At 38.1% G+C, this 25,384-nt stretch overlaps 4 protein-coding genes across 6 annotated transcripts; all 4 read left to right on the top strand.

Moving 5' to 3' along the window:
- Nucleotides 1–1,151: 1,151 nt before the first annotated feature.
- Nucleotides 1,152–4,990, top strand: LOC103404697 (uncharacterized). The gene is made up of 9 exons (XM_008343632.4): nucleotides 1,152–1,540; nucleotides 2,268–2,376; nucleotides 2,536–2,630; nucleotides 3,229–3,354; nucleotides 3,451–3,571; nucleotides 3,689–3,773; nucleotides 4,024–4,137; nucleotides 4,257–4,296; nucleotides 4,562–4,990. The coding sequence occupies exons 1-9, from the start codon at nucleotides 1,364–1,366 to the stop codon at nucleotides 4,712–4,714; spliced, it is 1,020 nt and encodes a 339-aa protein (XP_008341854.3). The 5' UTR covers nucleotides 1,152–1,363; the 3' UTR covers nucleotides 4,715–4,990.
- Nucleotides 4,991–8,290: 3,300 nt separating this feature from the next.
- Nucleotides 8,291–17,314, top strand: LOC103404698 (probable isoprenylcysteine alpha-carbonyl methylesterase ICMEL2). 2 transcript variants are annotated; one of them, XM_029097050.2, is made up of 11 exons: nucleotides 8,291–8,793; nucleotides 9,005–9,081; nucleotides 9,610–9,679; nucleotides 9,768–9,848; nucleotides 10,056–10,130; nucleotides 10,596–10,697; nucleotides 10,802–10,939; nucleotides 11,240–11,305; nucleotides 16,411–16,554; nucleotides 16,708–16,798; nucleotides 16,981–17,314. In XM_029097050.2, the coding sequence occupies exons 1-7, from the start codon at nucleotides 8,507–8,509 to the stop codon at nucleotides 10,908–10,910; spliced, it is 801 nt and encodes a 266-aa protein (XP_028952883.2). In that variant the 5' UTR covers nucleotides 8,291–8,506; the 3' UTR covers nucleotides 10,911–10,939; nucleotides 11,240–11,305; nucleotides 16,411–16,554; nucleotides 16,708–16,798; nucleotides 16,981–17,314. The 2 variants fall into 2 exon arrangements, with proteins under 2 accessions (XP_028952883.2, XP_028952884.2); XM_029097051.2 differs by lacking the exon at nucleotides 11,240–11,305.
- On the top strand, nucleotides 15,956–17,142 carry LOC139193301 (isoprenylcysteine alpha-carbonyl methylesterase ICME-like). The gene is made up of 4 exons (XM_070816284.1): nucleotides 15,956–15,963; nucleotides 16,411–16,554; nucleotides 16,708–16,798; nucleotides 16,900–17,142. The coding sequence occupies exons 1-4, from the start codon at nucleotides 15,956–15,958 to the stop codon at nucleotides 17,140–17,142; spliced, it is 486 nt and encodes a 161-aa protein (XP_070672385.1).
- Nucleotides 17,315–17,450: 136 nt separating the features above from the next.
- Nucleotides 17,451–24,055, top strand: LOC103417132 (uncharacterized). Of its 2 annotated transcripts, none has more exons than XM_029097048.2 (9): nucleotides 17,451–18,622; nucleotides 19,179–19,701; nucleotides 19,914–19,995; nucleotides 20,209–20,284; nucleotides 20,744–20,824; nucleotides 21,100–21,236; nucleotides 21,677–21,929; nucleotides 22,335–22,398; nucleotides 23,180–24,055. In XM_029097048.2, the coding sequence occupies exons 2-9, from the start codon at nucleotides 19,227–19,229 to the stop codon at nucleotides 23,812–23,814; spliced, it is 1,803 nt and encodes a 600-aa protein (XP_028952881.2). In that variant the 5' UTR covers nucleotides 17,451–18,622; nucleotides 19,179–19,226; the 3' UTR covers nucleotides 23,815–24,055. The 2 variants fall into 2 exon arrangements, with proteins under 2 accessions (XP_028952881.2, XP_028952882.2); XM_029097049.2 differs by having other exon boundaries at nucleotides 18,361–18,711.
- Nucleotides 24,056–25,384: the final 1,329 nt, after the last annotated feature.

The following is a 25,384-nucleotide window of genomic DNA, read 5'->3' on the forward strand; positions in this document are numbered from 1 at the left end:
CACGCCTCTATACCCTTCTCGGCCATGTGACTAAGATTAAGATAATCTGTATCTCCTAGTTGTAGATGACCGACACTTATATACCTTTCTCCACCTTTTAGTTAAGATCAAAATAAGATGCAACTGTGTGGGCTGTATATGCAACCGGTTAATCTTAACTTTTCTTGAATCAAAAGCAAAAACGAAAGGCAAACATGTCAACCACAAACTAATAAGGGTCTTTTCATTCCAAGTATAAAGGGATGGTTGGTCCGAATCCTCATTCAAAATGAAGGTACCTACTAGAATACGGTTCTCACAGAGTTCCCGAAATTCCATTTTTGGTCACCGTATTTAATTGTTTATCAAACTATGTGTTATGGGCAGTGGATTTTGAGGACATGAAGAAGCTAATGAGAGATGAAGAAATAAGCCAATTGGAGTGAGTGGTTGTTGCAAAGATGGGTGATTTGGATGGTCTTTGTGATGCTTTTAGAGGATGCCATGCAATTTTTCACACCTCCTCCTTTATTGATTCACATGGTATCTTCAGTTATTCGATGATTTTGATTGTTCGCTTGCACCAGAGTTTGATACTCCTTCAAGTGGATGGACTAGTTTAGAATAATTTTCTAAAATTTTGTGCATGTATATGAAACTCGGGAACAAATGACATTTCTTGAAACTGAAGGGGCAAGAAATGTTATTGAAGTAGTCATTTCCTCTCTTCTTGCTGCCATTTGGACTTGAAGAAGCGACTATGAAGACAAGAATATCATTTTGATGAGTTCAGCTGAACCAATTAGGAATCATGCAAAGAAAACAAGGTATACAAATATAAATATATAAATATTTGAGGCCTTGGAGTGAATTTTGTATTTGATAATTATTCACACCAAATAAGATTTTAACAAATTCATAATTTTATTGTCATCGCCATTCTAAGGAAGGTATCTTGCAATCCAAATATAATTTTTTTTTTATAGAATTAATGCATGATGAATTTTTTGGAGTGCCGAGAACGGCTTCCAATAAATAATCAGGACAAGGGGAAAGAAAATATTCAAAACAAATTGGTAAAATTGAGTAAATCTAGAAATAATTGGGCTTTCACTTTTGTTTTTCTGAGATCAAAAAATTATTGGACCTAATTGAAAAACATCAAACCCAAAAGGCCAACTTACCTAACTGAATTAAGAAAACGTCCTCCGAACGACGTCGTCGGGCGTCGAAAGAAAGGAATAGGAGAGTGTGGAGAGTTCGGTTGCGCCGCAAGAAAACTAACCAGTACAAAACGACTCTCTATCTCTCTTTGTGATCGGAAGAACTAACGAACGGAATCAAACCAATCAATCAAGCGATCGAGAAATCAAGAAGTGAAGAAATGGGGGAAGAGAGAGAGGACCCACAGCAGCTGAAGAGAGTGGCGGCGGCGGCCTACGACTACGAGAACGACCCCAGATGGGCCGAGTACTGGTCCAACATCCTCATCCCTTCTCACATGTCCTCCCGCAGCGACGTGATCGACCATTTCAAGCGCAAGTTCTATCAACGCTACATCGTCCGTTCTCTCTCTCTCTCTCTCTCTCTCTCTCTCTCTCTCTCTATCTCTCTCTCTCTCTTCTTTATGCAGTTTCTTTAATCTAAGTGATTACCCTGTATCGATTGGTTGTTAATTAGCATTTATTTCTTCGGAATTTGGACTCTGAACACTTGAATCTCAATTGGGTTTCTTCTGTTTTGTGCAATTCGGGTCGGTTTTCCAATTGGGTAATTGTGGGTTTTGTACTCTGTTTCTTTGTTTGATGATAATTTGGGTTATTGGTTTTGCTTTCTCCGAGTCCTCGATCTTTACTACTGGGGTTTTTCTTTGCAAGATTTTACGTTTTGGGAATTCGAATTGGAGGTGCTTGAATGCATGCTGGCCCGCTATAGAACCTCATTCGAATGTAGGGGTTCGATTTTGGAAAGTTTATGCAGGATTCAGTAGCTCTTTCAATTGTTGATTCAGTTGATTTCTTTTCTTTTAGATTTCTGAGTATAAGTGAGATCTTGCTACCTTGTTTCCAAAGGAATAGTTTTTGACACATGAGTGCAACTTTAAAGTCAACATTTGGTTGAAGAATTATGCTTTAGGGAATTCTGTTTGTAGTTTTATCATAGATTAAGAGTGCCTTGTTGGTAGATGTTTTGGGGGAATGTAATTTGGTCGGAGATGCATGGATTTTGTTAGATTTTTGTTAATTCCGTGCATCTTAACAAAGTTTGTACTTGGATTTTGTGAATAGGATCCTGAGCTTATGGTAGACGCGATATCATCAGGCAGTTCTTCTCAGCCAAAGAGACCATCTGCATCGTCCCGGACAACAAATGACCAAACTCAGCCCCGTAGCGCAGGTTGGAATGCTTTAATTTTTTGGGTACAAAAGTTAGATTTGCCTAAATTGCTGTTTCCCTTAGAAGAAATGAAATTTATCTTAAAAGAAAACTCTAGTTGCTTTCAGTAGCCTGGAATTTGTTGATTATAGTGAATTGACCTTGAATTGGTGCTTGTAGGTTCAACTCCCAGAACTCCAGGGACAGCAGCAGCAGCTCCTCCAACTTCTCTGCGTTGGGATCGAAAAACCATTGAGTTTTCTGTAAACGCTTGGGTACAATCAAGTCTACTCATGCATTGATAGATAGACACGAGTAACCTATATAAACACGCGTTTATATCCACATATATGCACAGAGAATCAGCTTTCTTTTATTTTCTTATCTATCTGTCAAACTATTTCCTTATAAGGCGTATGATGTTTATAAATCAGCCTGATTTTGAAGAAATATCATATGACTTATCGTAGGTTTTTTTGTTTGTTATTGACCATTCACAGTGTATCTTGTTCCCTTGCAACCATGTTGTCTATTGACAGTCTCATAAACAGTTTTCTGTGGAGTTTACGTTTTACTTTTTATTAACTGCTTATTCACTTCTCTGAGCCTGAATTATTCTATCTTTTGACTCTATGGTTTTTCAAATGCAAAGAAACTGCTGTAATGTCATTCTGGTTCAGTTGGGCAAGGGTCTTTCTTTATGACAACTATGTATGCCTCTTTTGAATCCAAAACTTACTTTACCAATTTAGAGAAAAAAGTTCAAACTATTCATAATTTAGGTGTTAAAATTGGCCTCTTGCTAAGTTCTGCTTAGAGTTTAATAAGTCTCTGTTGTTATTGGTTCAGTTTGTTTGTCTTTCTTCCCCGCAGGTGTTTCTTGTGGCTGTGCTTGCAATTTTCCCACTGGTGCCTAAAAACCTTTCAGATAGGGCATATCGGCTTTCCTTTATGGGCACTGCATGTTCGTCTCTGTATTCCTTGTACTCACTGTATGGGGTAGATATACTTTCTCATATTCACTTGCTTCTTACTTCATTAATTTGGATGTGCTGCCCTTGTTCATAATTTATTAACGCACCCTTTACTTTTCAGAAACCAAGGGCTTGGAACTTGCAGGCTTTGCAAGTTTACTTTCAGTCAATAATCACGACTAAGGATTTTATCTACTTGATATACTGCATTACCTTTGTCACATCACATCTTTGCCTAAAATGTGAGCATTCCTTAAATCCTCAAGTTTCCTTCTCTATTTTCTTCTTTCTATGTTTTCAACCTAAGTTAGCCTCATTTTCTTGTTATGTCTAGTTTAATGGTGCGATCTTTATTTCAGTTGCACTGATTCCCATTCTCTGTCGGGCTCTTGAACATGTTGCCAAGTTCCTTAGGCGCAATTTTAGTCGATCCTCATTGTACAGGTAGAAGAGTTGATGTTTAACAATGTTGCTTGATATTTTCTTGTGGTGTTTGAATCCAAGTTTTATTAAGTTGAGAATTGGTAATTCTGAGTGCTGGGCATGAGGATTGTTTTCAGGATTCTTGTAGTGCTTTTACTTTTGGTTTGATGTTCAGTCCAGTCTTACTAAATAATACCTTACTGACGATGAGTTGAAATCTACTTGTGTTCTTTACTAAGCAATCGATTTCTCTTTCTGTCATGGTGAACAGGAAGTACCTGGAAGAGCCTTGTGTTTGGGTGGAGTCTAATACAACTACCCTCAGCATACTCTCTTCACATGCTGAGGTCGGAGTTGGCTTCCTTCTGATTATATCATTGTTCTCGTGAGTTGCTTGGAACCATTTTCTCTGCTGCTTTTTTACCAGTCACAGATGTGTTCTTATTCCATTGTTATTATGCTTTTGACTTCTAACATTTCGTAATTTGTGATGTATATTTGTAGGTGGCAGCGCAACATTGTACAGGCATTCATGTACTGGCAGGTGCGTGTGTTTCCGTTCTTTTCTTCATAATTATGGTTATGGAATGGTATCTTTGTTCCTGAAGCTAAATTGTTTCGATTATATTGAACACACACACACACACACACACCCCACAAACACACAAATGGATACAAGCACATGAAAGTATGCACCGAGTTAGTGCCCCTTGCATCACATTTCAAACGTTGTTCTTCTGATATCTCAACCTTATATCAGAGCCTAATGAATTTCCTCCCTCCTTGCCTCCTTGGAACACATTTTACAGCTATTGAAGCTCATGTATCATGCCCCAGCGACTGCTGACTACCATCTGAGCGTGTGGACTAAGATCGGAAGGACAGTTCATCCCCTCATCCACCGCTATGCTCGGTTCCTGGAAACTCCTCTTTCTGCTGTTCAGAGATGGTGGTTGAGGTAGAGAGTACTCGGAGACTCGGAAGAAGAGGATGAGATTTGAGGGGAAGGACGTCGATGGAAATTACCTTGAAATCCTGTAAACGAAAAACTGACGTCTGATATACTGAATTTGTCGAAACTGTCATTTGGATTCTAGATGGATAAAGAGTATATCTACCGAGGTGGTGTCGATTCTGTAGTTTTACTTCGAATTAGGGTTCTCAGTTCTCCCTACAAATTTTATAATGCTCCGGAATATACGATGCTCTGGGATTATTAATCATTAAATATTGTTTTTCGTGTGTGTTTAACTAAAATTTTAACCATGGAAGGGTTTAAGCGGGCGCGGAGATGCTCTCATGATCGTCCACATAAAAAGAAACGATTCTTTGACCTAATTATTTTTTTTTCTTTTTATAAATATTATCTTGTATGTTAAATAAATATATTTTATTCAATTGAAATAAATGAAGTGGAAAATGAAATAATTGAGCAGCAAACTTGATTATTTCTTACGCGAATCGTTAGATCGACAAAAAACGATACAAAATAATAGATTTTCGGGTTAACTGTAAATAAGTAGGATTGTTATTGGGTTTTAACGAGTCAACTTGTTATTAGATCATCCGTTAAGAATATGATAAGATAACGTTGTCCAATCTAGACACCAGGCATGACAATTTTTTGCATGACGTGTTTATCCAACATGAAACAATACAACTTGTTAACAAATCAGATATTTAACGAATTGCTTGTTAGAACCCGTTAAGATAACGAGTTTGACACGTCACGTCCAGTTAAAATAATGTGTATGACACAAAAACGACACTAAACAAGACAAACACTTTTGCCACATAAGAGCATCTCCAAAGGAGATGCCAAAATATACACATCAACTATAACAGTAAAAAAAGACCACACTAATATTCTCCAACCGAAATGCCAAATCCTATTGTGACGATGACATGGATTGGCAGCAAAATAGGTTGTTGTCAAATTTGACAGCAGCTTCAAATGTTTTTTTCTTAATTATTAAATGTATTTGATTAATTTTTAATTAGTTCAATTATTTATTATAATTAATGTTGAGTTGATCTGACACACCCCATCCCGAAGGAGGGCATGCTGGCCGTCACGTGAGAGTGACGTAACCATTTGCACAGTACGGAAGCTTTAATTATACAACTTCAAAGTTGATACACTCGAAGGTGAGTCCTAATTTTGTCCACTCTGTCAGAACACCGTCGAATTCCTCGTAGTCACCACACCTTTGTGATTCCTGAACCTGGAGGGGCGCAAAACCAAAATTGAGTGGGTCAGTAAAACAATTCTTTTTCCAAATCCAAACATTTCTCAATACGTTGTAACCCCTCTCCGTAAAACCTGTATACTTTCCCAGAAATGTAAAATATAAATATACATATATATTCTCAACATTTTTCTTTATCAATCATGCCATGCCATGTCTAATTCAACAGTTAAGTATGGATGCATCAACAATAATCATATCAGGTGCAAGAAAGTAATCAACCGGAGGCCCTCTAATAGTCCTGTACGGTTGAATCTAGAGCTCAAAATCTATCACTATCACTCTGCCGGAGTCACCTCTGTGACCTGTCCGGCCTTCTGCACACAAGTTACGCTCTAGTGCTTCTCTCATCAATCATCTGTGCACATAATCTAAGGTCACCCACCAGTCAAAATCTCACTAACACTCTTCGACTGGCCCGTCGCACCCACTCCGCGTGGACTGTGCGACCAGCATCTACTTGGATCCAAGGCGAGCGTGCGATGCGGTGAATACTATAAGCACTAAACCATGGTGCAGGATATGAGCTCAATATATATCATCATCATCATAACAGTAATTAAATACTCACCTGATACTCACCTGTGCGTCCGCCGCACCAATTCATACATATGCATCATATATCAATTCATATCATTTGATTCATATCATTTCATGCATGGCAATTCGATTTACATTTCCATATATATTTCATATACTTCTATGCATGACCTTTCAATTCACGTTTTCATATAATTCTATATACCTTTCGTTTAAAACATAATTTCATTCTAATTCAATTTCTGGGAAAACGTCAAGTATATATATATATACGGAAAACAAAATTGCCCACTCACAGATTACATCGACGTCTCGTAAGTCCCTGAGCATCCCTTGGCCATGCCCGATGCCCGCATAAACCTCACCTATACAAAAGTAACCATTTTGACGTTATTTAACGCCTAACCCAAATCTTAGTTAATAAATCCTTATATATTGCTCAAATTGGGTATATGAATATACCACCGTGACCTACACAACCTCAGGATCATCCCCATATTTTTAAAATAATTTTTGGAGGTCTCACGCGCCCCCACGCGCCTGACGTGGCACGGACCTACGCGCCCCCCACGCGCGGCCACGTGACATGCACACTGACGGCTACAGTGAACGGCGTTAGGGAATATTCCGTCAAATCCTAGTATATTCCGTTAAAAACTAACGGTTTCCGTTAAAACTGACTAACGGCGTCAGAATATTCCGTCAAACTTGACGGAATATTCCGTCACCTTCAACCTTCAGCTCCGGCGACCGTCGCCGGCGCCGGAAACTGGGTAATTTTTCAAATTCACTAATCTCCTTCGTTTTTCGTCCAATTTCTTCGAATTTTACACCAAAATGAAGCATTTAACATGTACTATCACGTTGGAAGGTTTTTAAACCTTAAAAACAACAAGATCATACCTTCCAAAATTCCTCAAATTCGGCCAAACTCGAAACCAGTGATCCCGATATCCATTTTGTTCAAACGAGGCACTCCGAGCCTCCTCGTGACCTCCTTAAGCTCACTGTGAGCTTGTTTTAGCCTAAAACATAGTCATTTAGAAGGTCATGAATAGTGCCATTTCACGGGGTCTTTAGAAACTAGGGTTTTTGAAATGGAACTCACCTGAATTTGGTATCCCCGAGCTCGTGAAGTTCCCAAGATCACGATGGCGATCTTAGATTGGACGTTCGTGTAGAATTGTGGTTGTTCTTGGTGTTTGCCGTGAGTTCGAGAGTAAGAGAGAGAGTGAGAGAGAGTCTGAAATGAAAGAAGAAGAGAGAAGAAAGATTACGGGTTTTAGGGAGTGTTTTGAGGGTAGGAGGTCCTACCTAAGTCCAAATATAATTTAACACATACAAATATAAATCTAACCCTAGTTTAGGATCTTAAAGTAAAACAAACACCAAAATTACGCACCTTAATCCCGTTTAGGGGCGTTTTTGTAATTTCACGTCCTCGGTATTTAGTAATTCTGGGACGGGCTGTGACATGATCGATGCAATTATCATACTTTTTTCTTCTTTTCAATCAAGGAAGGTGAACAGATTACTGATTAATCTTTAAATGTCCTTTATTAAATTTTAATTAGTTTAATAATTTATTTTATAAAATAATAATTTAATTTGACATATTAGTTAGAGAACAAAACTTTAAAAGATGTTAAAGTACCATATAAACTGTCAAAATTTAAATTTTATGTTCAAAATTACACAACTGTAAATTGTGGGCCTGAATATTTATTTCATTGTTACTTTTTTATACATCTTTAATTTTTATTTTCTTGTACCTTTCAGGTTCCAACGGTTCGAGGCTTCCAGTTGTCAACCGCGAGCTTCAAAATTAACGGTTTAACGGTAACTTAGTGAAAATATTGCCAACCGGAATTAGCAACCAATGACCAAAAAATCCTAAAAAACAATTTCAGATCCATTTCTTTTACTAAATACTGGAGCTATCATCCAGCTATATATCCAGCAGCTATGGCGTCGGAAACCGATCGTCTTCTCCGGCATTCTTTCACTTCCGAGGCAGACGTCATGGCGGAAGATGCGGACGCAGCGACGCCCTTCCTTTCTAGGTTTTTGAGCTATCCTATTGCTAATACCAATACATCGAGCCACAAGAGGCGTCGCAGGCTCGCCAAGAAACAAGCCTCCGCCTCGCCTTGGCCTCACCGGCAGCAGTCGTTCAGCCACGACATTGGCCACGCTGCCAAAGAGACTTACTTGATTACTAGCCTCAGCTTCACGCTCCTTCAATGCCTCGGGTACCTGTTCTTCTTCTTCTCCTTCTTCTTTAGCTCCTCCTAGCTTCACTTTGCTCAATTATTGGATTTAAGCTCTGTTTGGTTGCCAAGAAAATTGTAGGAAACCGAAAGAAAATTGAAATGTAGGACCAAAAATTAACCAGTCTAGCAAATTTGTGAATTATATTTAAGTTTTGTGTTCGATTATTTCTAATCATTTATTTTCTTTCAGGCTAGGCTATCTGTGGATCACAAAGTTACTTGCTCTTGGTTGTTATGCTATGTTACTTATGCCCGGATTTCTTCAAGGTGTGTGTGTTTATGTAACTTCTTGCTATTACATATTCATTGCCCGTATAAATTGTTCCCCTTTTCGTTATCCGTTTTGAATTTCGTCAAATAATAGTATCTACTGATCAAACTTATAAGAAAATTGTCGGTTATCCTGCTTAAAATAAAAAAGCATCCGCTTGGATGCTACCACATTTGATGAGCTTCACTATCATGATTTGTTTGGTTTGTTGCTAATCGATGAAACAACTTGCCACCTGGATGGGATTTTGGACCATCGAGATCATCTTTCAGAAAAGCTCCAAGTTTGATTACTGTTGTTGATGTATTTCAATATTCTCATCTCTAAGACTTCAGTAGACTCATCTCCGTTGATTTCACACTACCGTGCCATGATATTCTTTGACGTGACCTACTTCCTGAACGTAGATTTGTCTGCTTAACATGATTAGAGTTTCTGTTTTTATTTGTTTTGTTCTTTTAATGTAGTGAGTAGTGAGCTGTGCATTTGACCGGAATATAACTTGTTTGTTGATTTTTCTTCAGTTGCTATATGTTATTTCTTTTCAAGCCAGGTCCGGCGTAGTATTGTGTATGGAGATCAACCAAGAAATAGGTAGGTTGAGTTTGTGAAGGGAAATTAAACAGTTGATTGTGATTTTGTCAACTTCTGTGCACTCATTTATGTCATGTATCATTTACAGGTTGGATCTATATTTACCTGCAAATGGTGATGGAAAAAAACCGGTAGTAGTATTTGTAACTGGTGGGGCCTGGATTATTGGGTGAGTGATTTTAAATAGATGTTAGCTGTTAGCTCATCAATTCTTATAAGTTTTGTTCTTGAATTAGTACAACGGCCTGGAGATGATATTCTCTTCGTTTTTTGGGGTATCATGCAAAACATCTTTAGGTGAAGCTTCTGGTTATATATATGTGGTCATTTATTTAGTTGTTTGACATTAAGTTTCTATAGTTTCATGCTGGTTTAGGTATAAAGCTTGGGGTTCTCTTTTAGGTCTGCAATTGGCAGAAAGGGATATCATCGTGGCATGCGTTGATTACAGGTAATTTGTTTTAGTTAAAGCAGTACAAATTGTAATGCACGATTTCATTAACTTGCATATGGTGATCTATATGAAGTATTTGAAAGAAAAAAAATCTTTGGCAGTGAATCATTGATAGGCTTGCAAACACCATGTTCACTGTGTCTGATTATTAGACCGATACATTAGCACATTAAAGTATTCTTTTCCTACATTAGCACATTAAAGTATTCTTTTCCGTTCAACCAAGCTGATCAAGCATGGCTAATTGGTTAATTTATGCCTTATTTTCTGTTTCCCATATAAAGAACCAGTCGCTGAAGCTTGAGCATGTTCCATGATCTAAAAGTAAAATGAACCTTTGGTTTTTTATAGTTCGTTGTGTACACATTGAAGACTTGAATCATGTTACTCAAACGAACAGTTTACACATCCGTTATGTCCTTTACCCTGTAAGTGTTGATATGCAATATATGATTCTTGCAGAAACTTTCCCCAGGGTACCATCAGTGATATGGTGAAAGATGCATCTCTGGGGATCTCATATGTCTTCAACAATATAGCAGATTATGGAGGTGACACTAACAGGTGACAGTCTAATATTTGTTCTTTCCTTCCCTATACATCTCAAAACCGGTTGAGAATATACATTTATTTATATGTTTTGGTCCTTTTGTGGTTGTTTTGAGTAGAATCTATCTAATGGGACAATCTGCCGGTGCACATATTTCTGCTTGTGCTCTCTTGGATCAAGCAATCAAAGAATCTAAGGGAGAGAGCATTTCTTGGAGCGCCTCCTAGATAAAGGCTTATTTTGGTTTATCCGGCGGGTAAGGTTTATTTGTTGCATTATCATGAATCAAGTGAAACTTTAATGAATATAGTTCGAATAAACTCAAATTCTAGAAACATGGATATTGGTAAGCATTGGATATGATAGTAGAAAGAAATCTTCCCATCAGATCATGTACTTTTCCGTATAAACACTACAATCTGCGCTACACGCACAGCTCGTTGTAGCATCGAGCTGCAGAGACTGATGACCAGTCATTACTTTAGTACCATGTTGATAGATCTGTTGATTGACGGCAATGGATGGGTACACTAATTTTCTTATGTGCTCCTCACAGGTACAATTTGTTCAATTTAGTTGACCATTTCGATAGTCGTGGACTATATCGTTCCATCTTTTTGAGGTACTTATGTTAGTGTAACTTGATTTCAATGAGAGTTTTGATGAAGATGGAGCTGTACAGAAAACACACGATGAACAAAGGTTGGAGAAAGCGAACGGTTTCTTGTTCTTTTCTCTGCAGAAACTTTTCAGAGGAATATTGCTTCTCATTTCAGAAATGAGCACTCTCGTGCTTTACATTAACTGAAGGTCCTTAACTTGGGACCACATAAACTACTACATTTCATCCTAGACACACATCTCTCTAATTTCATGGATCTACCAACACATGGCACTCATGGCCTTTTTACAAAACTAGACATTTACACTTTGCCTCATTCTGCACAAGTGGATTCACCAATTTAAACAAAACTTATTCTAAAACATTTCAGCTCAAATACTTATAGTTCAACACTCCCTTTAAGTTTTGAGCTGATTTCACACCAAGCATATCTCGAAGATAGTTGAATCGATCCTTAGACAAAGCCTTAGTAAATATGTCTGCCACCTGCTCATTTGTTGGACAGTACACCAAATCGATTATCCCTTCCTGGAGTGCATTCTTGATAAAATGATACCTTCTGTCAATGTGCTTGGTTTTCTGATGGAAAACAGGATTTTTAGTAATTGCAATTGCTGCTGTATTATCACAGTGTACTGGAGTTGCTTCAGTTTGCATCTCACCAAAATCTTCAAGAACAAATCTAAGCCAAATGGCTTGAGCAGTTGCTTCAGAGGCACTGATGTACTCTGCTTCTGCTGTAGAGAGTGCTACACAATTCTGCTTCACTGAGGCCCATGAGAACACTCCACTGCCAAAGGAAAATGCATAACCAGAAGTACTCTTGCTATCATCAACAGATCCTCCCCAATCACTATCACAGAATCCGATTAGCATTGCATTCTTTCCCTTTACATACTCTAAACCATAATCTAAAGTTCCCTTGATGTACCTAAGCACTCTTTTGGCTGTTCCAAGATGTTTATTTGTAGGACAGTGCATGAATCGAGCTAGAAGGCTTGCAGCATACATTATATCTGGTCGAGTTGCTGTGAGATACAACAAACTTCCAACAATTCTTCGATATTGTTCCTCACTTGCTGAACCACTGCCATCATCTTTGCATAGCTTCTCTGATGAAACCAGTGGTGTAAACACAGATTTACACTCATTCAAACCAAACTTATCTAACAAAGAACCAGCATACTTCCTTTGATGGATAAATATGCTTGTGTGAGTTTGAATCACTCCCATACCAAGGAAATGGTGAAGGAGCCCCAAATCTGTCATCTCATATTTTGTCATCATGTCTTCCTTGAACTCCTTCAACATCTCAGTGCTATTCCCAGTATACACTATATCATCCACATAGATTGAAACAATCAGAATTTCTTCTCCCCTTACTTTGATGTAAAGAGTAGCTTCACTCTGACTTTTCACAAACCCACAGTGAGCAAAATAGGTATCAATTTCACTATACCAGGCTCTTGGTGCCTGTTTTAGACCATACAAAGCTTTATAAAGCTTGTACACCTTGTCTTCACTCCCCTTGATCACAAAACCATCTGGTTGTTCTACATAAACTTCTTCTTCGAGTACTCCATTCAGAAAAGCAGATTTCACATCTAGTTGGTATAATTTCCAACTTTTCTGAGCTGCCAAAGCAATAAGAGTCCGAATTGTATCCAGTCTAACTACAGGTGCAAACGTTTCATTGTAATCCACACCTGGTTTCTGAGCATATCCTTTGGCTACCAATCTTGCCTTATGCTTTTGCACTGTCCCATCGAGATTAAGCTTGGTCTTGAACACCCACTTAACCCCAATTATGGGTTTATCACTTGGTCTGTTCACCAGATCCCATGTTGCATTCTTCTCAATCATTGACAGTTCATCTTTCATAGCCTTCATCCATGCTTCATCTTTGGCTGCCTCTTCAAATTTTTCAGGTTCCATAATACAAAGATTGCATTGTGCCAAGACATCATCTAGATTCCTCCATTTCAATGGAGTGTGATCAAAGGCTTGAGTCATTTTCATGCTGCTGTCCACATCACTTACAGATTCATGAGAAAATGCCAGATTTGGTGACAAAACATAATCATTTTCCTCTGGAGTTGTCTCTGATGAGATACATTTAGGCAGCACAGATAACTCACTAGGATTAAACACAGTTACGTAGTTCTCAGGAGCTGTCTTCCATTCCCAGGCTGCATTTTCATCAAACACAACATCCCTTGAGAGTATAAGCTTTTTACTAAGAGGATCATACACTCTGTACCCCTTTTCACAGGTTGCATAACCTACAAATATGCCCTTGACACTCTTTGCATCTAGTTTCTGTCTCAACTCATTTGGTGTGTGTACATAACACAGACAACCAAAGATTCTAAGATGTGCAATTCCAGGTTTTCGACCACTGAATGCTTCAAATGGAGTTACTTCTCCAAGAGCTCTTGTAGGACACCTGTTCAATATATAGACAGCTGTGAGTACAGATTCTGCCCATAAGTAGTATGGTAGTCCTTTGTCATGAAGCATAGCTTTTGCCATCTCAACCACAGCTCGGTTCTTCCTCTCTACCACTCCATTCTGTTGTGGAGTATAGGCCATAGATAACTGTCTTTGAATCCCTGCATCTTCACACAGTTTGTTGAATTCACAAGATGTGAATTCACCCCCTCTGTCACTCCTCAAACATTTTATCTTAAAACCACTTTGTAATTCCACCATGGACTTGAATTTTCTAAAACAGATCAATGCATCTGACTTGTATTTCAGAAAATAAACCCACATCATTCTTGTACAGTCATCTACAAGAAGCATGAAATATTTGTTGCCCGCAAGAGAATCATTCTGCATAGGACCACACAGATCTACATGCACCAGTTCTAGAGGTTTACTTGCTCTCCACGCTTGATTCTTTGGAAACCACTCTCTATGCTGTTTCCCAAACTGACAACCTTCACAAACTTCATCCATTTCTTCTAAAACTGGGAGACCATGCACCATTTCTTTGTTCTTAAGCTGTTGAAGACCTCTAAAATGCAGATGGCCTAGTCTCTTGTGCCATATCCAAGTAGACTTAGAAATACCTGCTCTCAGTACAACCTGATCATTTTGTATCAGTGTCAAAGGATAACATCTGTTCTTTTTCATTTCAACTTTGAGTACAAGACAATCCAATGAAGGTCCATCAAAGATACTACACATCTTTCCCCCAAATAACAGGTAGTAACCGTGTTCATCCATCTGCCCCACACTTAACAGATTTTCCTTCAATCCAGGTAGGTACATTACTTCTTTGACATATTTTCTGCCTTTGCTAGTGTCTATCACAAGTGTACCAAAACCTGCCACATTCATGAGTTCCCCTGTGGGCATTTGAACCTTGCCAACCACATTTGTCTTCATGTCTATCAACAACTTAGAATCCCCTGTCATATGGTTGCTACAACCACTGTCTACATACCATTCTCCATTCACTTTTGATTCAGTGATTGTGCTATTTGCATAAAACAGGTTCCCTGTCACCTCTACCTGATTAGCACTATTTGCCTTTTGCACTAATTTACCTACTGTGCACTCTCTAGCCCAGTGACCAAACTTTTCACAGTTATAGCATTTAGGTTTCCCTTTATACCTACACTCTCCAAAGTGAAACTTAGAACATACCCTGCACTGTGGTTTTGTACCTATCTGCCCCATTGACTGTGCATTATGTGCAGGATTAGCAGGAAATTTCTGCTGAAACTTAGGTTTTGAACCCCATTTCTTGCCCTTGTTATTCCAATTTTTCTGGAACCGAGATGAACCAGATTGACCTTCACCCCTATCCTGCTCTTTTGAACTCACTGAGAAAGATGAGAATGCTTTCCCAGTAGTATCAACAGTATGCAGATCAAACCGTTGTTCTTGACTTTTTAAGATTGCAACTACTTCCTGCAACTCTACAGTCTCTAGACACTTTGTGTTTTCTATAACCAAACAGATAGAATCATAAGGTTTACTAAGACTAATCAAAACCTTTTGCACCAGTCTCTCATTCGACAGAGATTCACCAAATGTTCTCATTTGATTAATTAGCTCATTCAGCCGTGTAAGATAGCTAGATAAAGACTCATCATCTCTCATCCTAGCATATTCAAACTCTCTCCTAAGATTCTGCAATTTCACAGATCGTACCTGATCACCACCGTGATACTCCCCGTACAACAAATCCCATGCCATCTTAGCTGACTCGGCATTGGCGATTCGTGGGAAGATCTGATCCGAGACTGCATTCTGAATGATTCCCAAAGCCTTTGCGTCTTTCATCAGAACAGCTACCATTTCTTCATCATCCTTCGATGCTTCTCCAGCTTCCTTCTTCTTCGGATTGGAGGTTTCAATCCCCTTCTCTACCAGGTTCCATAACCCAAGGGATTTGAATATCGTTGCCATTTTAATTCTCCAGAACTCGTAGTTCTCACCGGAGAAAACTGGAGTCCTCACTTCCGAGCCTCCAGATCCAGACATGTTTTGATCTGAATCGACAACGTTCACGGAGCTTCAAGAGAGCTTCGATTGAGCTCAAAAATAGCTTCACAGATTTACGCCCAGATTGTTAGACCCAATCTGGCTCTGAGGCCATGTTAGTGTAACTTGATTTCAATGAGAGTTTTGATGAAGATGGAGCTGTACAGAAAACACACGATGAACAAAGGTTGGAGAAAGCGAACGATTTCTTGTTCTTTTCTCTGCAGAAACTTTTCAGAGGAATATTGCTTCTCATTTCAGAAATGAGCACTCTCGTGCTTTACATTAACTGAAGGTCCTTAACTTGGGACCACATAAACTACTACATTTCATCCTAGACACACATCTCTCTAATTTCATGGATCTACCAACACATGGCACTCATGGCCTTTTTACAAAACTAGACATTTACACTTTGCCTCATTCTGCACAAGTGGATTCACCAATTTAAACAAAACTTATTCTAAAACATTTCAGCTCAAATACTTATAGTTCAACACTTACCAAATGACATTTTGCTAGCCACTCTTTGGTCTACTCCTATCAATTATATTGTACTTTTTCCTGTTTGTTACTTCATGATGCTATTGTGGTGATGTGTCATGCAGCATTATGGAAGGTGAAGAATCCTTGCATCAATTTTCAACTGAAGTTAAAGTAAAGGACCCAAGCAATAGGAGTGCCGTTTCTCTCTTGCCTCCTATCACCCTTTTCCATGGAACTGATGATTATTCGATACCATCAGACGCTAGGTTAGAATCCCTTAATGTACATTAATATGGGATTTTGATGTGTACAATACTAGTTTAGGCCTCGAAGTACAGACATCTGAATACGACTTCAACTTCTCCACAGAATATATCATGGTGTGATATTTTCAGAAACTGATGCGTCTTTATATGCAGTAAAGTTTTCGTAGACGTGCTTCAAAAGGCAGGAGCTCGAGCTGACTTAATACTATATGAAGGAAAGACTCATACAGATTTGTTTCTTCAAGTAAGTGATATTTCTGATGCAAGCCTTTTACAATTGTGACTGTTAAAAACTTACGGCCTCCATTTAGTACTCGTATTTTAGTGCACCGATGCTTGTTAAAGGTTCAAATTCTTGTAAGGAGATCTGAAGTGGGATATCACAAGTTCATTTCGGGGCATCTGACTCTTGGAAGCACTTTGCAGGATCCTCTAAGAGGCGGTAAAGACGAATTGTTTGACCATCTAGTTTCCGTGATACATGCTGGTGATAAAGACGCTCTTGAGCAAGATGCTATGGCACCTCCGAGAAGGCGGCTTGTTCCAGAGCTCTTGTTGAAGTTGGCACGCAGCATTAGCCCCTTTTAGGCCTTGTACACTTGTCAGTATTGATCACCAATTACGTCCATGCAAAGGAGAGGCTTCGATCAGCTCGCGGAGATCTATTTTTCAAAACACATTACGACATGTTTCTATTTCGACATTATTACAGTCACCTACGACATGTTTGGATTCAATTCTCATCCGTAGAAAGCCCCAATCAATCTCTTGAAGGGCACGTACGCGATCCTGAGTCTTGCGAAGCCTTCTCCATCGGTAGGCACTGCAGAAACCAGCAGCAGATTGGGGACTTGTGGGTTGCTGCAATTGTTCTCCCTTTTCCTCAGTTGCCATTCCTCAATCTTCACACACAATCGAAGCCACTGCAACAATATGCATAGAACAGAGAGCCATCTACATCACAACACCATGATACACGAATATCTTTGAGAAATATGCACAAATACAACCGGTTACAAACTCCGAATCAAAAGTAGAAACACCAAACCAATAATAAGTCGTATATAAACCACAATTTGGTGCCACTTGATTGACTTCTCAGTGACACTCAAGTTCTATTTTTCATTGAACTTCGGGTTCCATTCGTGCTTATTTCCCATTACATTTCTAAACAAGTCCAAAACCAAAATAAAGATAACATTTTGGTACTCAGAAAATTACCAAATCGAATACTTGAGCGTAAAACAACCCACCAATTAGCTTCCAAGAATCGAAAAATTGAAGTTTGCAGATAGATACCCAAATGAAGAAATCCAATGAAAATGACTGACTCATATAACATGCACATATGACTTGCAAATATGACTTTATGTATTCTCTGTCACTTTATTTTTTTAGCACAATATTTATAATTCTGGTAGGGAAATTGACGCTAAAAATGTGAGCTGACAAAGAGTTCATAAAGAGTCTCACTTTGAGAGAGTCCCCTTAGCATATCTCATTCATATTTGGGTGAAATTGTGCTAGATTAATCACTAATTTTAGGCAAAATCATACTCGGTAATACATGTGATATAATAATTGTGATACCAAATTAACCATCTTGAATTTTTACCTTATAATTTTACTTAGAAGTGAGGGATTGAGGTACAAATTGAAATTTTGGATTTAATATCAAAATATCTCATGTGAAAGACTAAGCAAGAGTCTTGCAAGTCATTAATCTCTTATCTAAACAAGGTAAGAAAATAAAATAAAAAAATAAAAAACAAAAGTCAATGATTTCTCCACACTAGAAATATAGCCACAAATAGCTGCGGCGGCGAGTCCGCGTTGTTCCGTACGCCGCAGCACACCAATCATCTTCTCTCTCTCTCTCTCTCTCTCTCTCTCTCACACACTCGGAATCCGAGGCGTCGCAGGACTTCGATTGAAGCTGCGCAACGCCGCAGCACACCCAATCATCTTCTCTCTCTTTCTCTCTCACACTCGGAATCCGAGGCGTCGCAGGACTTCGATTGAAGCTGCGGTGCTTCTATACAGAAACCCTAATCTCACTCAACTCAAGGTAATTGCACTCTTCAAATCCCTAATTTCGAGCCCTTTTCTATCAAGTTTCTCTTTTCCGTTTGGTTGCCGAGAAACCCTGGAATTTAGGTAAGGAAGTAAATTAGCTTGAAATGGAGCTTGAATCCGTTCACAATCTTGTGTCATTGCCTACTTGTTTCCATTTCAATTAAAAGTTGTTCACAATCTTGTGTCATTGCCTACTTGTTTCCTTTTCAGTTAAAAAATTTCTTACTTTTTTGTGAAATTAGTACTAATAGATTGTGGTTTATGCTTCAACATTGGATTTTTGAGTTGTGGGGGTCTGGATATCTGGTTAATTTGAATTTTTTTGTATAATTACTGTATTTTGATGGTGTTCCTGACTCTTGAAGCTCCAATTTTTTGTCGTAATCCTGGACATTTCAACTTAAATATCGAATTTTTGAAATATATTTATATACAATATACATGAGTGTATTTATGTGTTGTGTTTAATTTACTAAGTAGCAGTATTTGAGTTCAGTATCGTACTTGGTTGGTTTTCTGATCTACCAATGATTTTTTATGTATTGCAGAGTACTTTCTGGGTGGTCTCTTACAAAAGAAGTTGCTTCTTCGTAAATATGGAATCCCAGAATTTTATCGGTCTCCTTGCTTCTGGTGATTCTGTCATCGAGAATGTGGGGCACGAAAGTGATGTTCAATATGAAGTTAAAGAAAATGGGGCGGATCTGGGGCAGGAAAGGGATGTTCAATGTGAAGTTCAAGCTAACAGTGAGAACCTGAGGCATGAAAGTGATGTTCAATATGAAGTTAGCCATTGCATGCTAGAATCAAACCTTGAAAAAGAATTGGTTGAAGGTGATTCAGATATGGAAATTGAGGACATAAACAACCTCCCTGCCTTGGACAGTTCTCGTTCGGCAAATGTTGAAATCAAATTAGGGGGTAACAAGGACGGGGATGCTCATTGTATACTGTCTGAAACTGTTACAGTTGCAGGAAAGTCAAATGTTTTGTTCCCGAAGGTGCATGAAAATGGTTGCCTTCCGGTCCAAGATTCAAGTACCTTTAAAGTCCCCAAAAAGGGCGGCACTTGTATCCTTCTTCTACATTTGTTTTTTCTTAAGGTTTTCTCCTTGTTCATTTTCAAGCACTTTCCAACTGTGTAACTTTGTGGCATGTGCAAATAGGTTTACTTCTTCAACCATATAATGCAGTATGTTAAAATTAAGAATACTGAAATGTAGGTTCTCTTCATTGATACCATGATCTTTGAATTTTTGTTATCCGTAATTCAACATTGCTAGCTGTATCAGGTGTTAAGAGAGCTAGAATGACAGTTGATGAACATAAAGCTTCAGTGCGTGTGACATATGAGTCGTTGACAAGGTGGGGTTGGATTATGCTGTCAATTTAATTACTTTTATTTTTCATATGCACTTAAGCATATATCAGTTATTTTTCATATGCACTTAAATGGGGTTGCATAATGTTTTCATATGCACTTAAGCAAAAAATACAAAGTATTTAGATTATGGAGTATATTTCCAATTGCAGTTTTCCATTTCTCAATTTCTTAACGAATTGTCATAATTTTTTTAGAGCTAGTAAACAAAAGCTTGAAGAACTATTACAGCAGTGGTCAGAGTGGCATGCAAAGCATTCTTCTTCATCTCAAGTAAGACTCCTCGTTTAGTTGGCTCATCATATTGAATACTTTATCTTGTGATGTCACTTTCCATGGGATGGATCATCCAAAGTGTTAAGTTTTAAAGAAAGATTAAGTTCCACTTTCTGTTTGAATGAAGACTCGCTCAAAATTCGGGGTGGGTTGAGTTTAACAATCCTGGGTTTTGGAAGCAATTTTGAACATTTGGCACAGAGAGGTGGCTTCGGCTTGTGAAATGCAGTAAACTTTGAAGAATGATTTTTGTTGTTATAATTCTGGTTATATGGCATGAAAGCAAGAGTATCTTAGAGAATGAGAGGTCTTCAATTGGTAGAGTCCAATCAATAAACTCGCTATTACCCTGTTTTGATTTGTTGACTAAAATTATAATGATGTGTTTTCTTGCCTTATTTTTATTTTTCTTTTGACTGCTGGGTTTATGATTACTTGTATCATGTGATCTTTCAGGATTCTATTGAAGTAGTGGAATCAGGCGAAGAGACCTTCTTTCCAGCTCTTCATGTTGGCATAGAGAGGACGTCTGCGGTGGTATGGTCCTGTTATTGTGTCTACTTTTCTCTATATGCATTTTGTGTGCTTGAGTTTGGGTGCTTTTCTGATTACTTATAAAAAATCTTGTATTATACTTAGCTGCTAAAGTTGTGCAGCCACTAGTTGTTATACTTGGTGACATCTCCTGATTTAGCTTTCTTCAATTTGTTAATTTTTCTGTTTGTCACAAAAACTAGAAAAAGGAATGTTTTATATAAGTTTCATTGTTTGGTACCATTTGTTAGTTTTCTGAAGTATTCTTTCATGTTCAGTCTTTTTGGATGGACAACCAAACACGGAAGGCAGATAACAACGAATCCAATATTTTGGATAACAATGATGTGCCCCTGTATGATCGGGGTTACGCCTTAGGTTTGACTTTGGCGGGTGGCTCAAGTAATGCAGAGGGGTAAACATTTTTATCAGTATTTTCAATATCGTAGGATCGTGTTATTGGTTTTATGTTTTATGATGATGGTATTACTATATTTGTTGAAGGTTTTGTAGTTGGTTCCTCATTTTTCATGTTTTGATTTAATCCTTCTGATAGACATGTTTATGTCCTTGATCTTCTTGAGGGAGAAACCACCAGATAATTAAAAATGAATAATGAGTATCAAGAGTGAAGGGTGATTGGGCTCTGAATATTGTTAGGTGTCTAAGTAGAGGTCTTCATTTAATCCTTAATCTCATCATGACATGACAATCAGGAGGCTTTGTATGGTAATCTGGTGGTGAAATGTTTGAATCCATTTCATGGTTGTCTTCAGCCTGACTTCTACGTATAAGCAAAAAGTTGTTTTGCAGATGTTTGATATCTTTCTTTCTTATTTTTATTTTTTGTTTCAGAGGCTTGGAGATTATAGATGATGCAAGCCGTTGTTTCAATTGTGGCTCTTATAGTCATTCGTTGAAAAATTGTCCAAAGCCTCGTAACAATGCAGCTGTCAACAGTGCCCGTAAACAGCTCAAGTCCAAACGTAATCAGAATGCTAGTTCTCGCAATCCAACACGATACTATCAGAATTCTCCAGCTGGAAAGTATGATGGTTTAAGGCCTGGTGCCCTCGATGCTGAGACACGGAAGCTTTTGGGTCTTGGGGTAAGTGATCACTCATTGTGTTTAATACAGAACACTTGTTATTGTCTACTGGTGTTCCTTAGAATTAAGAGGCAAATACTGTTAGTTGAACGTTAAGCTCCTATTCCAGATTGTATTATTATAGAAGCTTAATGATGTGCTTGCGGTCACATGAGTCTAGAATATTAGCACGGAAGCTTTTGGGTCTTGGGGTAAGTGATCACTCATTGTGTTTAATACAGAACACTTGTTATTGTCTACTGGTGTTCCTTAGAATTATGAGGCAAATACTGTTAGTTGAATGTTAAGCTCCTATTCCAGATTGTATTATAATAGAAGCTTAATGATGTGCTTGCGGTCACATGAGTCTAGAATATTAAGAACCGATTTATTTATTAATTAATTAATTTATTTGCTTGTGTGCAGGAGCTTGATCCACCACCTTGGCTTAACAGAATGCGAGAAATTGGTTACCCACCAGGATATCTAGGTATTTGAATATATTTTACTGAATTGGCAGTCACTTAAAGCAACCGATTATAAATAATTGTAGTTCTATCACAGAAGTACCAAAAAGGCAAAAAAAAAAAAAAAAAAAAAAAACTTGGTGAAGTGTTTTCAAATTTACATTCCATTTTGCCAATGACCAACCAAAAGGGGAAAGAAAGTAGTTAGGTTTTTAGCAGGGAATTGATCTGGCCCTTGTGTCCTCCGGCTTCATTTATTTTGTCAAATTTTTATTAGGCAGAAAAAAAGCTTGTGGGTCTGATTTGATGCATAATCAATGGAAAGTTGCTGAAGCTCTGATTAAATGGTTCATATGGTTGAAATGTTATATGCGGGATTAGGCTGTGCATTTGAAACATATTCGAATAGTACATGTTGAAAAGTTCAGAACTATTATTGCAATTTAATACTTGATTCTGGAACTGCATTGTTTGTGGCTGTGCAATGTGCATTTTGAAGAGATTACCCAGCATTAGCAAACGTTTGAGGTTTTTTGCTTTGTGATGTGTGGGATTTTCATATGCTCAGTTTATGGAGAGTACAACAACAACAACAACAAAGCCTTTTCCCACTAAGCTCAGTTTATGGAGAGTGATGTGCTAAAATCCTGGATAGCACCCTTGACCGTCCTGTTTTCTAGAAATATCAAACCTAGGTTTCAAAAAACTATTTTTTAGTCGTACTTTTAATTTATTGTACTTCCCTTTTCCTTTTAGATTTAAATTCTGTTTTGAAGTCGTAACACCTTGTCTTGGCATTTTTAGATGTAGATGATGAAGATCAGCCATCAGGGATAATAATATATGCTGATGGGGAAATTAAGGAAGAACAGGAGGACGGGGAAATTATTGAGACAGACTTTGCTGATCCAGCGAGGAAGAAGACGGTCAAATTTCCAGGAGTAAATGCACCAATCCCAGAAAATGCTGATGAGAGACTTTGGGCTCCTGGACATTCATTTGAAGATCTCTCTAGGAACCGTTCACACAGCAGAGTGAGCCATCATTCAGAACCTGTCAGCAGAGGGCATCCCCGCGAGCAAAGGTGGTCCAGGGATTGTAGAGACGATGGGCCTCCTGGCGTTGATCCAGGTTTTGCGCCATCTAGTTACCCTCCAAGATACGGTAGCTATGATTACGGTTACAACTCTCACGGTTCAAGTAGTGCTTCAGCACCAAGAAGTCCTACCTTCGGAAGGTCCCAGTCAGACAGAGTTAGAAGAATCCCGTCATTCAATGAAGGTTCTTTTCCATACTCCAATTCTCGTCATTCACCAAAGAATTATGACTCGGGCAGTACTGAAAGTTGGAACGATGGAAGCAGGAATGACTACGACCTTGATCTTTCAACTTATAGTAGGGATAGGCTAGACAGGCATCGCCATCACCGCAGGAGGTAATGGCAATGACATGTAGCCAGTAGAGATGCTTACTGTGATGGATATAGGGATAGTTTAATCCAAGGAGGCAGTTGTACAAAGAACTAGATGTGATGAGTTTAGATGGCTCTGTGATCATCAGCTGCTGTTGTTGTATGTTATTCTCTAATTTAATGTACTCGAAGATTCCAAGTTCGAAAACTTTGTCGCTTTCGGGCCTCATCAACATTTAAATAAAAATAAGAATTTATGGTAGAGTGAAGTTAAGGTGCAGGGAGTTAGGGTTTTGTCAAGAACTACTATTTGTTTATTTAAAAAAAAAAAACCTTTTATAAGGGTTTTGTCATTAAATTCGTAGAAACTAAGGGTTTCCCTTTTCAATTATATGCCCATATTTCTATTCTAAAAAAATTACAGATAAACGCTTCAAACCCGATACTTTAGAAAAATATCTTTTAGAATTCTCAACTAAGAGCTAATTAAAACATGACAAGTGATTGGTTGATCAAATGACCGATTCATTTTGAGCGCTATTGCGCAATTTATAATTCCAATGGCTGAGTTTTTTTTTAATAGCAATAAATGAAATAACTTCACTCATCTGCTTCTAATTCAACTATACAAATTATTTGATGTGCAGAAAATGGCGCGGATATGAGTAGCACTCAACAAATGGATAGTGGTGAGACTTTTTTTTCCACAATTTTTTCTCTTGAAGTGTTTTTTCTAATTCTCTGACTTTTGGTGGGTGTAAATCACCTTTAATCTAAAATATATGAGTGCTAGAAAAAAAAAACAAAATTAGAGAAAAAAAAACATAATTATGTTGTAAACATTCCTAATTTAAGTGTGATTGTGTAAATCCTACGTTAGATTTGATTCTAGTTATCATTTCCTATTACAACTTGTATTACTTGGGGAAGAAGGAATATCTTCTCTAGGAGAGATAACAACACACATTCCCCTACAATTCTACAAACACATATCTCTCTACCGCCGACCCCCTTAACCTTGTCAGATAAAATAGGCTACAACACGTTATTAGCAAGCTCCTACCGCTGAGCTTAGGAATCTGACGTTGAAGAATTTTTTTCTGCATCAAACCAGTTCATCCATATCATCACGCAATCAGGTTATTTCACAATGGTTTTTATCTCGATATTTTTGCAACCTTGATAGCATAAACATTCACTATAATGCATGACCTAACTTTACGTTTTTCAAATTTTAGATTCTACATAAATTGTGTATGCATTATATTCATAATTATTGAATTATGTGAATTTGATATTTTCCATGAATTGCATCAAATACATGTACATGCATTATATTATTGAATTGCATATGCTTTGAATTGAAAAAAAACAAAAAACAAAAAGGGGAAACCAAATCAATCGGTGCCGCTATGGTTCTTCGAACCCCCTGATCTTGCCCCACCAGGCTTGTAACCGGAGCCATCGGCTTCTGGCCTGACCCCAAGCAACTGGGCTTGGCCCTTTACTGGCATCCTGCTCCAGCTCGTTAGGCTTTGGAGCTTCCCCGGCCTAAAAAAAGAATTTTTTTTGGGCTCGCCTAAAGCGGCCCGCGTGAA

The sequence above is a fragment of the Malus domestica genome, chromosome 17, assembly GCF_042453785.1.
Source record: "Malus domestica chromosome 17, GDT2T_hap1".
NCBI classification, from domain to species: Eukaryota; Viridiplantae; Streptophyta; class Magnoliopsida; order Rosales; family Rosaceae; genus Malus; species Malus domestica.

What these genes read in the sequence shown, in the direction of transcription:
- LOC139193301 (XM_070816284.1), top strand. An exon ending in TCGATACCATCAGACGCTAG is followed by an intron (nt 16,555 to 16,707) that starts GTTAGAATCCCT and finishes CTTTATATGCAG; the next exon opens with TAAAGTTTTCGTAGACGTGC. An exon ending in ATACAGATTTGTTTCTTCAA is followed by an intron (nt 16,799 to 16,899) that starts GTAAGTGATATT and finishes TGCTTGTTAAAG; the next exon opens with GTTCAAATTCTTGTAAGGAG.
- LOC103404697 (XM_008343632.4), top strand. Translation starts at nt 1,364, where the DNA reads ATGGGGGAAGAGAGAGAGGACCCACAGCAGCTGAAGAGAGTGGCGGCG. An exon ending in AGTCGATCCTCATTGTACAG is followed by an intron (nt 3,774 to 4,023) that starts GTAGAAGAGTTG and finishes CATGGTGAACAG; the next exon opens with GAAGTACCTGGAAGAGCCTT. An exon ending in AGGCATTCATGTACTGGCAG is followed by an intron (nt 4,297 to 4,561) that starts GTGCGTGTGTTT and finishes CACATTTTACAG; the next exon opens with CTATTGAAGCTCATGTATCA.
- LOC103404698 (XM_029097050.2), top strand. Translation starts at nt 8,507, where the DNA reads ATGGCGTCGGAAACCGATCGTCTTCTCCGGCATTCTTTCACTTCCGAG. An exon ending in TATGCCCGGATTTCTTCAAG is followed by an intron (nt 9,082 to 9,609) that starts GTGTGTGTGTTT and finishes ATTTTTCTTCAG; the next exon opens with TTGCTATATGTTATTTCTTT. An exon ending in GGTGGGGCCTGGATTATTGG is followed by an intron (nt 9,849 to 10,055) that starts GTGAGTGATTTT and finishes ATGCTGGTTTAG; the next exon opens with GTATAAAGCTTGGGGTTCTC.
- LOC103417132 (XM_029097048.2), top strand. Translation starts at nt 19,227, where the DNA reads ATGGAATCCCAGAATTTTATCGGTCTCCTTGCTTCTGGTGATTCTGTC. An exon ending in CCCCAAAAAGGGCGGCACTT is followed by an intron (nt 19,702 to 19,913) that starts GTATCCTTCTTC and finishes CAACATTGCTAG; the next exon opens with CTGTATCAGGTGTTAAGAGA. An exon ending in AGCATTCTTCTTCATCTCAA is followed by an intron (nt 20,285 to 20,743) that starts GTAAGACTCCTC and finishes GTGATCTTTCAG; the next exon opens with GATTCTATTGAAGTAGTGGA.